Source organism: Limulus polyphemus, unplaced genomic scaffold (assembly GCF_000517525.1).
Source record: "Limulus polyphemus unplaced genomic scaffold, Limulus_polyphemus-2.1.2 Scaffold821, whole genome shotgun sequence".
Taxonomy (NCBI): Eukaryota; Metazoa; Arthropoda; class Merostomata; order Xiphosura; family Limulidae; genus Limulus; species Limulus polyphemus.
In genome coordinates this window covers 206,835-220,983 of record NW_013666431.1, presented here as the reverse complement: position 1 = coordinate 220,983, position 14,149 = coordinate 206,835, and the positions used below count along the sequence as shown (strand labels likewise).

General features: G+C 30.1%; 1 protein-coding gene across 1 annotated transcript in view; it reads left to right on the top strand.

The window, feature by feature from the left end:
• The window catches only part of LOC106460714 (voltage-dependent calcium channel subunit alpha-2/delta-3-like), a 214,017-nt gene that overhangs the window by 161,989 nt on the left and 37,879 nt on the right, over positions 1-14,149 (top strand). The window contains exons 7-15 of the mRNA XM_022387493.1: positions 3,237-3,294; positions 3,671-3,821; positions 5,325-5,399; positions 6,385-6,474; positions 6,699-6,812; positions 8,416-8,494; positions 10,379-10,428; positions 11,542-11,625; positions 12,567-12,767. Of these exons, the coding sequence (XP_022243201.1) occupies positions 3,237-3,294; positions 3,671-3,821; positions 5,325-5,399; positions 6,385-6,474; positions 6,699-6,812; positions 8,416-8,494; positions 10,379-10,428; positions 11,542-11,625; positions 12,567-12,767 (902 nt within the window). The remainder of the gene's footprint in view (positions 1-3,236; positions 3,295-3,670; positions 3,822-5,324; positions 5,400-6,384; positions 6,475-6,698; positions 6,813-8,415; positions 8,495-10,378; positions 10,429-11,541; positions 11,626-12,566; positions 12,768-14,149) is intronic.

Here is a 14,149-nt window from a genome sequence, read left to right as displayed (position 1 = left end):
AAGATACGGGATAGTTCTAGAAACGTGGCGTCACTGTAGTCATGTGACTCGCTGACGCAACAATATGTTATGCAACGGAGCTTGTGTCTTTTTTTATACACTATAAACACAGTTTTGTTTTATTTTACTTTTTACTGAACAAGAATCCAAAAAGAAGTAAAATTGTTGTCAATGTTTTTATGTGGACGTACATACAGTTGAGCAATAGTGTTCAGCTGTCACCATATATACCGTTAAAATATACAGTTTAACTTAAGAAAAATTCCAGAGCAAAACATAACATACCATAATCTGGTCAGTCACTTCTGGAAAACACATGCTGCATTCTAATTTTGTTTTGTCGTTAACTGGCACATTTAACAACGATTACGATTATAACCTTTTGAAGGGAAGTAAAGAAAAATATGCATGGAAAAGTACAGTAATAGTTGTTTAGGGAGACCCAAATGCGTGACTTTACCTGTAAATAGTTTGATTTTAAGAAACGAGCAGTAAAGGCAACTGTTGCTCGATAATGATGTGGGAGTTACTAAAACTTCAACATAAACTACCTTTATCCTTCAACGTCAAACGTACTTATTAGCAGCATCATGTAAAGTTTATATATATATAAGATTTATTTTGTCAAGCCCACGTAAGAAGGCTTCAATACAGGAACAAATAATGTAGAAAAAATTCAGTTATCAGGGTACAAGAGTGTTTACTTTAATAGCTTTGTATCCTTTAACGACAGCTGTTTGAAACGTAGGATATTGTTTTAAGTTATAGTTTAATTTAGATGTTTGTTTGCCAGAGAGCACATAACGTTATGAAAAAGAAGTTTCAGGTAATAAGTAGAAAACGCGTATAATATAAATACGAGATTCAATGAAGCAGTTAACTAGTGAGTTATTGAGAATTTAGTGAGCGATTCAGTTCAATACTAATGAGATTTAATGTGATTGTTAGCAAGGGAATTTTGTAAGTAAGTTTATTTGTAAGTTAGGCATATATAACATTAGTATCACAGTTTTTATTGAAATTGTTTGTGAAATTTGGGCCTTCAACTTGTATCAAAGTTGAACATATCCTGCAGTAAACATTATTAAAGAAATAAATAAATTCATTATTGTTATCTGGACTGGATTTTGCACTTTTTTACTAAATAATCCAAAAGAACTTGCCCAATGATAGAGCTCATCACAACAATATATAATACTTGAACAGTTTAAAACTTACCTCAATTACATTCAGATTTTTACAAATTTATTATTGTTATTTGTCATTATTACTTTGTACAGAAACAGTGAATAATGATATTACATAATAGAACATTGTTAAAATTGTAAAATGAGAAAACAGTATTTGTCTAAGTTTATTTGTATTGTGAAATGAGTCAAACATGTTATTTTCATAGTTAAAATCAAGTGTAAATTAGATCTCCTAATCTATTATAGAGTGCATTTATGTATTTATCTGTTATTGCCTAGTTCTAAGAAGAAAAAAAACATAACAAGGGACCATTTAGCCCTTCACGGCTGTCCTTGCACGCTCACCTTTGAGAAAAGTAAAATTTTAAACAAACTCTTTACTTCTCTGGAAATTATCATTTCTTAAACTCCTGTAAGGTGTTGGCTTTGACTACTACTGACAGCAACTCATTTTAGAAAAAAAAACAGTCTTAAATGGAGTCTAGCCTGTCTTTTTGTAATCTTGAATTTGTGTTCTTTAACCCTATTCTCTATATAATGTAGCAAAAAAGAAATCAGACCATTATATTATTGTTTCACCAGCTAATTTTTTGAACTTCAATAAGGTCTCCTGTTACTCTTCTTTCATCAAGATAAAATGAGTTAATTAAGAAATCTTAACCTAGCTCCATAAGATAATCATTCCATCCTCAGAATCATCTTGGTAGCTATAGCCTTCATCTGAACCACTTCCAATAAATCAATATTCCTTGTTAGATAAGAAGACTGTAACTGTACACAGTATTCCAAGTGAGACCTGTATAGAGAGATAATTACATCTCTTAACTTTTAATCAATATTTCTATAAGTATACCCTTAAATTTTATTACCTTTACAATTAGCAACAGAACTCTGAATCAGTGACCTGAGTGACTTGTCCCCACTATTACTAGAATCTTTTCTTTAGTCTCGCTAATGAGTTGGTTCTAATGTTAAGTGTGTGATACAAGTTATGATAGCCTAACACTTACAATAACTAAAGGTCATTTGTTAAATATTTGTCTAACTTATTGATTAATCAAAGTAATTTTGTAATACCTTTTATAATACATTTTGTAATATAGCTAGAATTACCCAACAATTTAAAGTCATTAGTAAAATTTAGAAATTATGCTCCTATCAGTATCATTAATGACACTAAATCCCCAAAGCACCCCACTATTAACAAGGGTCCAGTTTGATTGGACTCCAATAATAACAGCCTTCTACTTTCTTCCATCCAAACATCCTGCAATTCCATCAACTAGGGCACGTCTTCCTAAACCCTAATAGTTTGATTTTTGTAGCTAATCTTTTGTATGACATCTTAATAGCATCCACACCCTTTCCTTCCTCAAGATAACAAATAACATCCTTGACATACAATAAAAAATCAATAAGGCAAAATTTCTGTTTGGTGCTAGTAGCAGTAATGACATGAAATAGGTTGTGAATCATAGAAACAGTTAAAATAATATTAAATGTTTTGACTATTTATTAACATGCTGAGTTCTGTGCTAGTTTGTTCTTCATGAAGAATTTAAAATGTCATGTACAGTGCATTTTATTGTACTACAAGTATGTATTATACAAAATGCTATAATGCAAAGGTACTGTTTGAAAATGACTTCTAATGACAATATATTTTTATTATCAGTGAGGTAAACACAGATGTTTAATTTTCAACTCCAATATATTAGATATGCTGCCATAGTTGTTCTAAGTATTTTACTCCTCTAACTTTTCTTTGTTCATGGCCTATATAATTTTTTCAAAAATTTAAATTTGAGAAATTTTAATAATATTTATTTAAATTGCAGTTCCCCTAAAAATGGTAATACTTGTACTGAAAGATTTTTCAAATAACATGTTTAGTTTGAACAATAAAACTTAAACAACTTTGTTTTGTTTTAATGAATATTTTATTCTGACTTTTTTTTGTATACATGCATGTGTGTATGTTTGTGTGCATTGTATATTTTTATTCTTGTACAATTGAATAAATTCATTGATTTACTTCTTGCCTAGCTATGAAATGGCCTCAGACAGAGGGGCCAGATCTTTACGACTGTCGCATGAGACACTGGTAAGCCTTGCAGTGTTTAATATTCACTTATGGTGTATTAAATCAAATAAAGCATCAAAGGATTAGTAGTTACAAAAAATAACACAGTTGATGAACTATAATGTCTTTCTGAAGAAAAATTGTAAATAAATAACTAAAATATCCTTATGTATCTCATGTACAACACTAAATTAACCCAAGCAACTTGCTTGCAGTAATCTTCTGTTTCCCTTTGTCAGTGCTAGATATACTTTATATAATATCTACTTTTGCCTCTGGTTTTGAGGGATCATACATTATGTGTGTGTTATTCATAATGAAAATGATGTTATTGTCATTAAATTTTGGTTAAGCCTCTGATAGAAACTTCATTCATGTATTTTGTATCCGACTATAGGTATGTCCAGACTGCAGCTTCAGCCAAAGATGTAGTCATATTGTTAGATGGAAGTGGTTCTATGACTGGATTACGGAAGGAGATTGCAAGAAATGTTGTTTTCAGCATATTGGACACACTAAGTGACAACGACTACTTGTCAATTCTAAGGGTAAGAACAAGATATTTAATCATGGTTAAACTATATCTGTAAAAGGTTTTATCACACATAGGAAGCTTAGGTGAATTAATATCACAAAATAAAGCTGAAATATTCCACAAATGTGTGTGTAATTTAGTGATTAATGCTTGTAAGGTGGAATTGTGAAGTACTATTTTTATTCAGGAATTTTGACATTTAGTTGATTATTTTTGAAAAGTTTTTCTCGTGTGTGATAATGTGTAAATAACAGGTTTGTATCACTAGCCAATAATTGTACAAGAGTGAGACTCAAGAGAAGTAAAGATCATAAATAATGTGTATAATTTCAGATTATTCAAAAAGAGAATGAACATACGTATACATTTGCACAACTGTGCAATACTGTATCTGCACAAATAATAAAAGCTCAGACTCAAAGAAGGAATTTGGTGGTCCAATTGCTTCATGATTATCTCTACATCTAAGAACTTCCAGAAATATTGTTTTACATATTTTTATAAAACTTTTCACTTAACATCAAATTTAATAAAAGGATATTAGAGAGAGAATTAATTAAACTGATTGAATTACAGTAAAATGTTAACATTCAAAAAGGGAACCAAAAACCAAAACTCAATTGTTAGTTTATTAAGAGTGTTTACTGACATAGTGACTGTATATTAAAGTTAGTGTACTAACTGTTCACAATAATTCTTCAACCTAAAAAGTAAAAAGCACTTTGTTGACAAATAGTGTGCATCCTTGTAGCTCAGCAGTAAGAGTGAAGGCTAAAAACTAGGCTTCGATACCCATGGTTGGCACAGCACAGATAGCCTATTGCGCAGCTTTGTGCTTAAGAACAAAGAAACAAACAGTCTAATAGAGCATAATCTTTACCTTAACTTGTTAGTGATATAAATTCATGATGATGGAGAGTTAGTTGTGGTTTTAAGTATCGTGAAATGAAGCATAAGGGGTATCTAAATGGCTGTCATATTTTTTTTATTGTGGCTAAAATCTAGTGAAATTAAGCACCTATATGGCTGTTGCACTTGGTTTCTCGTGGCTGAAGTTTAGTGAAATTGACCATCAGAGATATCTTAATGTCTGTTATATCTGCTTTGTTTATGGCTGGGATTTTGTAAAATGGAGCATATCCAAGCATTAGCTGAGCTTAGAGTGGTTCCATTGTTAATGTCATATTTAAGTAGTTTGATATAATTTTTCTGAACGTAACTATGACAGTAAGTTTTTAAAAAATCTAGATACCAATGATAGGAGGTTCTCTGAGAAAACTTTATAATTTAGAAAAAGAGAGAAATTATCATCATGTATGTTATTTAACCACTTTGTTGAATGTGAAATAGGTCTAGTCATGTGCGTAGAGAATCACTGGTTAAAATTATAGTGATTGATTTTGAAGTTGTTATTTTCATTTTGTAGATTTGAATTATTTTTTATAATCTTGATGACAAACTTGCTGTAGACTTTTTAGTCTAGGAGAACAAAATGTTTATGATTTTAATGTCTCAGTTTTCAGATATCATTGAACCCGTTGTTCCGTGTTTTGAAAATTCCTTGGTGCAAGCCAATGAACAGAACATTCGAGTAAGCTTACGTTCTTCTGAAAGATGTTTTCTCCATATCAAAAAATAATTCATAATATTCTATAGTGAAAATATATTGTCCTTGAGACACAGGGAGAAACTTGAGTATTTTATCACATATATGTTACATATTATGTGAAACTTGACATGATTTTGTATCATTATAAGCATATCTAAGTCACTGATGACCTTTCCACATTTTTACAACAGGTACCCGAGAGTGATTTAATTATGTGTTGCATCCTTAGAATTTGTTGTGTTGGTATTGCACAAAACAGTTTACTGTGTAATTATTATAATTTGTTTACTATATGAAAGTGTCTAATACCTATAAATATTGTTTTGATAAAAAGAAAAAGTGGGTGATTTATATGTGAACTTATGTGTACTTTATGCAGCCAGTCCCAATGTGTGTAGGATTAGAAACAGAAGGATGTTCATGTGTGAATTCACAAACCCAGCATTTTGACTCTTTTTATCTAGGTTTTGAAGTGATGAGATGGATAGGCTAGGAGTAGTAATTGTTTGCTAGAGATTATGCCTTGTTGCTGGGGCCAAGAAAAACAATCCAATATTCATTGTTGTTGTTGTTATAACCAAAACAATGTTTGATTTATAATGAGATTTTGTTTTGCCTTTTACTATGCAAATGTAGATCAGATTGAAGATAATTTATAGATCATTGTATTTTTGTTTTGAGAACAATATTTTCCTCAAATCACATTCATTACTTTCTGTATTTTTCACATTTTTTCTGTATTTATTCTGATTCTTAAAGAACTTGACCATTGCATCAGGAATGGTAATCATAATTCTAATCTTTGATAGCTATGTGTATGAATTATCATCATCAGTTGTGTTTTTCCAAATACGATCTTTCAAGTTTATTTTATTATCTCTGTAATACAGCATTCTTGAAGCTAATAGCTTCTCTACACCAAGAATCTTTGGTAATCTCCCTCTGCTGAATTTTTTTCTTATTTTAGGAATTGAAAGAACATCTGGAGACCTTAGATACCAGAAACATTGCCAATTTTACTCTTGGCTTGGTGACTGCATTTGAAATATTACAAAAGGTAGAAATCATTAGATGAATAACATACTGGCCCATGTATTAAAGAGAGACCTAACATGATTATGACATTACAACACTACATTGCTAATACTGAAAGAGAAACTGAAAAATGTCTGTATACATACATTAGCTATTTCCAGAAAATATAATTTTCACATTCTAATTAATAAGCAAATGTATTATCCCTTTCGGTTAGTTTAAATGAGTAAAACATTTTTTTTTTAGTACAACCGGACTGGACAAGGGAGCCAGTGTAATCAAGCAATAATGCTGATTACTGATGGTGCCCCCTATACCTATGAAGAAATTTTCCGTCAGTACAACTGGCCAAATATTCCGGTGCGTATTTTATGCTTCTACTTTTGAGGTAATAGCAGATTACATAAATACAGTGTAAATGTTTGAGCAGTTAGAGAAATCAACATTGATCAAGATTTTGTATTTTTATGTAAAATGTACATTAGATAAATGTACTGAAGTGTGAGTTTCATGACTTTTTTTTTTTTTTTTTTGTAGTGGGGGTTAAAACTCATGTAAGCAGTTCAATTAAATTAACACAATGTGAACTGCTGTAGATGTTTCTGGGAATTTCTAAGAACCAGTTATATCTATCACTAACTCTCTCCAGATGGATCATTCTTGGTGTTCACAAACTGAAATTTTATAAACCTTAGAACATTTAAAATTTTTTATGGGACATTTACATTCAGATATTTATTTTTGAATATCATAATAATGTTATATATATATAATGAACACAATATTCATAAATCATGATGTTTGGCTGTCTAATAGTGATGGTAGAGTACTTATTCTATCACGATGTGTTTGAATAAAAACTAAATATTTTATGATTGATACCTGAAACCGTCAGTACTGTTTGTAAACAGGTTTATATGTATGTTTATCCAAAGAACCAGAAGTAATCTTGACATTCACCTTGAGACAAGTGGGATCAGAAGTGGGGAGGAGCTTGCTGGTTTGGTGGTTTAGAACTTTTTTCTGGATTTGTTTTTAGGCTTCTGTTTATTTCTAAAATCCCCAGGCTACTTAGTTTTTTTACCTTTTTCACAGATATGCAAAATTTTACAGTTTGTTTCAGGATCAAATTGATGGTTAGTTTCAATAAGGTCTGATGCAAAATTCATTTTCCTTAAATTCATGCTTCTAGAATGTTCTTTAATTCTTGTTTCTATGGAGTATCCGGTTTGACCTATGTATACATTATTGCAGTCTTGTTAACTGGTAAACACCACTGTTGCTGTACATCTTGATTTTGTATTTGTTGTTGCGCAATATTTTGCCTAGACTCTTTGTACAGTAGAAGGCCGGTCTATAGATTTCTTTGTTCAGTGTGTTATACATTTTGTGAGAAGGTTTTTTCAATGTAGCTTATCTTCAAACCTTTTTTTTTTGTCATCATTTGGTACAGTATGTGGGTATATTGATTTTAAGTTTATGGCTTTTAATTTTTAAACAACAATTGGTACAGTGATAAGCCTCACAAACTTGCTGTGTTCCATAGTTTGTTACACAGACTTATCACTTATCACAGATGTTCCATGGATAGAAATGCTAGCAGGATAAGTTAATGAAATGTACATATAACCGCTTTGTAAAATAGTTGTGTCATGACCACAAATTTCAAATTAGGTAGGGGTTTATTTCTATTAAGTGGGAAAAAAATCTATATTTTGTTACATTCATGTGTGTATGTTACTATCTTTGTTAATTTTTGTTATATTGGACGGTATTTTACAACCATGTATAGTCTGATATTTTGATTAAACTTGACTGATACGAAATGTTATAATTCCTTCATTTTGTTGTTCTCTAAATTTATTAATGTAACAAAGTTGAATAACAAAAGATCTTGCAGTATGAGTGAAATAAATTAAATTTTTTTTTTTTATAACTGAATTTGTTCTAAATATTTTGATAGGTTCGTGTGTTCACCTACCTCATTGGTCGAGAAGTCACTGACATTAGGGAAGTGAACTGGATGGCTTGTGCTAATAGAGGTAAGTAGACAAAACATTTCATTGTTGAAAGCCTTTTTTTCAATGATTTTCATTGCACCACAAAATATGGACTTGTAACTTTAGCATTTTATAACAATTTAAAGTTAAAATTTCTTTTGTTATTTGAGTGGATAAGAATTTATTTTATTTAAAATAGGAGACATTATGAATGGTTCTAAATATTCAGATGGCAAACGACATGAGAATACATATTTTTGTCATATGACCATCTCTGGTAAATTGACATGAAACAGAGATGTCTGGTTTTTTGAAATAGTTGCATACAGATTGTATCAACAACAAATAAGTTACTGGCTATTTTATTTTTTTTGCAACTACGCAGTAAGCTTACAAAAAACAGAAACTAATGGCCAAGAGACTTGTTTTCAATTATTTAATAACTAAATCAGGAAAGAACAGAAACTAATTGTCTTGTGACATATTTATAACCATAGTGTAAACCACAAAGAAACAGAAACTTAAAGGTATGTGACTTTTCAACTTTTTAATAATTAAATAAAATAACAGAAACTAATGGTCATGTAACTTGTTTTCAAGCATTTAAGAAATGAATAAGAAAGAGAATTAAATTAATGGTCATGCAACTTGTTTTCAAACAAAAAACAGCCATTTGAAAAATCAATAAGAATGTCTTGGGTGTTGCTAGCTGTGAAGAGGATGCTGGTGATTTACAAAAGGATTTAGATCATTTAGTCATTTGAGCAAATAAATGGCAGATGGGTTTTAATTATAATAAATGTAAGATAATGCATGTGAGTTATCATAATTTGAATTCTAAGTATAATTTGGATGGGAATAACCTTAATAGTGTTATGAAGGAAAGGTATCTTGGTGTAATAGTCAATCAGTCTCCAAGTAGTGTGCTGTTGCTAGTGGTGGGGTAATTAGGATTTTAGGTTGTATCTGCAGAAATATTGAATACAAGTCTAAAGAGATTATAATTTCAGGTCACTGGTTAGGCCATATTTGGAATATTGTGTTCAGTCTTGGGCTCCTTACCTTAGGAAAGACATTGAATTGTTGGAAAGGGTTCAGAGAAGGGTTACTAGAATGGTTCCTGAGATAAAGGGGTTGTCATACAAGGAGAGGGTGAAATCTCTCAAATTGTTTTCTCTTGAGAAAAAAAGAGTTAGGGGGATCTGATTGAGGTGTTTAAGATTGTAAATGGAACTGATAGTGTTGATGCATGATCTTTTTTCATATTTAACAGTGAGAATAATAGGACTAGGGGACACGAATATAAATTTTGGCAAGGTAGGAGTCATCTTCAGCTAAGACAGTTTCATTTTTCTAACGGGGTGGTTGGCCTTTGGAATGGGTTGCCTTGAGATGTAGAGGCAGTAAGTTTAAGTGACTTTAAGAAAAACTTCATAAGTATATAAATGATAAGGGCTGGCTTTAAGATTTTTTTTTTTAATTTTTGTAATTTAGTTTAGAGGATAAAACAGCCAAGAGAACCAATAGGTCTCATTTTGTCCCAAAACATTATGTTATGTTAAGTTGCCTGTAAATAATGACAATGCTGTAATACTGATCACATAAGTAATTTGTATTCCCATGGAAAGTTTGAATTTTCACAAGATATTTTTCTCTATTTTATTTTTCTTAGGTTATCAACAAAAATATCACATTCCTGTATTTTGTTTTTCACGATACATGTATTTAGTAGTAAATAATGTTTTATATGATGATTTATTAATTGTTTGGCTTAGGCAAGAAGTAAAAGCATTCTAAATGATAAATATTTTGGTTCTGTGTTCAACAGAAATAGTTCTAAGTGTGTAATTTATTTCTGCTTTCATCATGATTGATGAAAGCACTGTCATCTATAAGTGAATTTCATAAACTTTACGTTTTACACAGGCTACTATACCCATGTGGCCACACTGGCAGAAGCTAGAGAACAGGTTGAAGTAAGTAAATATATTTAGTATGTTAAGTGTTCCCTTTCCCAATAAAGATAAAATTTGATTTTTTTAACGATTTTTTAATTTCATTGTTTCTAGCCCTAAGACTCGTATGTTAAAATATGGAAGACCTAAGTTTTTCAATAAGATATAAAAGTGAAATTGAACAATTATTGTGAATAAATTCCATGTTCAAGTGAGATTAACAGGCTATTCTAGTGCTTAGTTTCACACTAAACTACAAATAATATTTTTGTAAAATACAAATAAGTACTTACATAGGTGTATCTTTATATAAAATAGTATCTGAAAATGTTTAGAAATTTGATATGTACTGTCCATATCAAGTAGATTACTTACCCTTAAAAATTTACCCATAATCCTTCCATTTTTTTGACATGATATTGTTACGCCTCTGGTCGTTTGTTAATTACCCGTAAAAATTCTTTCGGAAGAACTTCAGTGATACAAGTTCTTTCTTAAATAAAACTAGTTTATTCTTTCTCAATACAACTTTGCAATACACATAATTTCCACAGTCACTTTAACTTAAACACATGCTATAATACACAATGATTTACACACTTTACTTACGGCTTGACTCGATTATCTGTCTCTATCTCCCTGTCTGCTATTCAATTGTCTATGCCGTCACTTCTCGCCGGTCTTATATATACAAAACAGAGGGCGTCTGGCAAACACTCGAGCCTTCAGGAATGTTCGAGATACTCATTACGTGTTACCAGCATCTTGTGACTTCCGCTGTCATAACAATATATTATAATCAACAAGATTTCTTTATCTACAACATTTGTAAATTACAGTTTTTAGCTATTTAATATTAATTGTAACACAGTGATTGTAATTTGTGTTAATTACCAGAAAGCTAAGGATCAGATTTTGACTTAATTTAGAAAAACATGATTTGGCACATTCTGTACATACATTAATATACACATTCTGCTTTTTTACGAATAGATGACCTGATTGGCCTCAGTTAGCTGTGTTCTCAATCTGTTGTCTTTCCATACTCATTGATTTATGTGTGTTAATTTAAGTTAGTTTATTTCTGGTAAAAGGTTTCATACTCATAAAAGAAAAACAATTTGTTGATTTCAGAAATACATTCCAGTAATGAGCAGGCCAATTGTCCTGTCTCGTAAACATCCTGTTCTGTGGACAGCTGTGTATGCCCACCCAGCCGTAAGTTAAACCCATATTTTAATTATTTTCAGGTATAGCATCTATAAAAAAAGGATGTTTTTATCATATTTATTTCAATTAAAAACTTTTTTACGAATTTTTATGGAGATTTATGCAACAACACAAATCTGAAAAATAATAGGCTTACTGTTATAAATCCACCTCTTATGTTAAAAATTAAAACTACAGTCTATTTTTACTATTGAATTCATTTTAGTTTCTACAGTAATAAAAGCAGTATATGCTATTACTAAGCTAATTTGATGCCTAGAAGTGCACATAATCAAATTATCTAAGTCTTGGAAATAAATACCTGTATAATCTGAATAACATAAAGATTAAAGGTGGTAAATTATCTCTAAGTATACTTTTTACATTGAGAGCTTTTATTTCTATAACAAAATTCTTAAATTGTGTTTAAATCATCACAAATATACTTCCAGTATACTCATTGTAGTTTTAAATATAATTTTGAACAAAATCCTTTAAATAGTTTTTAGTGAAGCAGTTCATAATTTAAATCATATTTAAGCACTTTTTTTAAATAACTCAATTCACTCTAAAAATAAAATTATTTAACTTGTAATTTTCTGACACAATGCTAAAAGAAGTTAAAACTCATAATTTTTGATTTTTAAACAATAAAAAAAAATTTCAATTTAGATTTTCTTTAGCTCAACATTTACTGTAACAGACAGAGATCAGTTTTATTTACATTGTCAGAATCTTCATTTTGTATGCTCAAGCATTAGTTATGTGAGCTAAAGTAGATATTATAAATGTATTTTTATGCTGTTTCTTTGGATAAATATTTTTTAGTTTCTTACTGTTTTTTTTTAATTTAGTGCTTTTTGAATAATGTTGCTTGCTACTGTATGTGATTGGTGAAATTTTATTTTCTAACTTTTATTCTGGTTTGAAATTAAATGATCCTCTACTAGACTCAGATGCTCTCAGAGTGGTTGTGGGAAGAGCGAGAGCAATCTATGATGCAAAAAATCCTGATTCGAGAAAAAGAACACCATATGGAGCAGAAAGACTCTCAAATGGTTCAGGATGGGGAAATTTCAAACCAAGCTGACAATAGTGTGTCCCTTTTTAAATTTTCCAACGAACCCCTTACCAAAGTAAAGAAGAAAAAAGTTAGTACCAAAAACTTCACTTGACAAAAACTCTGCTTTTTGCTCTCTCACTACATGCTTCTGCTAAATTTTCTGGTTCTGCACTCTTCATCAAAATTTGGATTTATGTCACCTAGTTCACCCATCAATCAATGGGTGGAGTTTTGTTGTCTGCTGGTTTTACCGGCCCTTATCCTTGTTGCTTTTTTTTGTGTATTCTTTGAAATTTATGGAATGATTGTTTTGCTTTTGGCCAATTGTTCACTTTTAATTGTTAATTAAACACATATTTATTGAAACAAAATTGCTGACTAATTTGTAGAATTATGTATCAGCAAAATTAAAATTCTATAGCTAAGAGATTCAGTACCTACTGTGCTTACTACCTGTGTTTATTTCTTCTAGTAACATTCACTAGAATAGGAGAGTAGTTGTGTTGTGTGATTTTAAAATATTACAAAATGTTGTTAGTGTTTTTAACATCAAGTTATTTTCTTTTTGAAACATAATGGTGATCGAATATTATCTTTCTTTTTCAAAACTTAATTGTCAGTCATAAAGATATTATCACACAGTAGACTAAAAATATCTGCATGAATTTAGAATAAAGCATTTTTTTACAGCCAGTATAAATGTTGTATAAGATAAAAAAATCTCAAACTTTGATTTGTTTTTGAATAGTTATCTTCAGTTCAGACATAAACATTTGAAAATATAAAGTGATATTAAATACGAGTTAAAATTACTTTCATAGTGTTTTGAAAATGAAACTATAAAAGCATGTTTCTGAATTTTTGGGGTTTTAATTTTCATCTGTACCTGTCTGATAAAAATTAAATTTACAATTTGGAGCAGATGAATGACAGTTAAGTTCTGTACATTATACACATCTTATAAGTTTTGATTGAAAAGTATGTAAAGTTATTCTACAAAACTTCAATTTTAGCATCAGTGGTATAGGTGTGTGGTGCTAACACTCACACCACCACAGCGAAGTGAGCATATGTACTCTGAGAAAGTAAAATAGGGCAGGTGGTAAGCAAGTAATTGAACTGTACTAAATTCTATTGAACTGATATTGTTATTTATTATATTATTTATCACATATATATATGTGTTTAAAATCTTTTTTTTATCAACTTTGTGCATGTTTTTCTGTTCTTTGAGATTTATGTCACATTTTGTGGTGTTTCTGTAATTGCTTGTATTTGTGAAGCCAAAGTTGCCTGGTATATTTTTACACACTATAAAGAGATTACATCATCAGGAAATATGGAATGAATAACTTATCTATTTCTAGTTTTATAAGGAAAACTCTTGCTTGATGGTTTCTTCATAATTTTTGAAATGCTTTATATCTTGGGTATATATATATATATATATATATATATATATATATATAT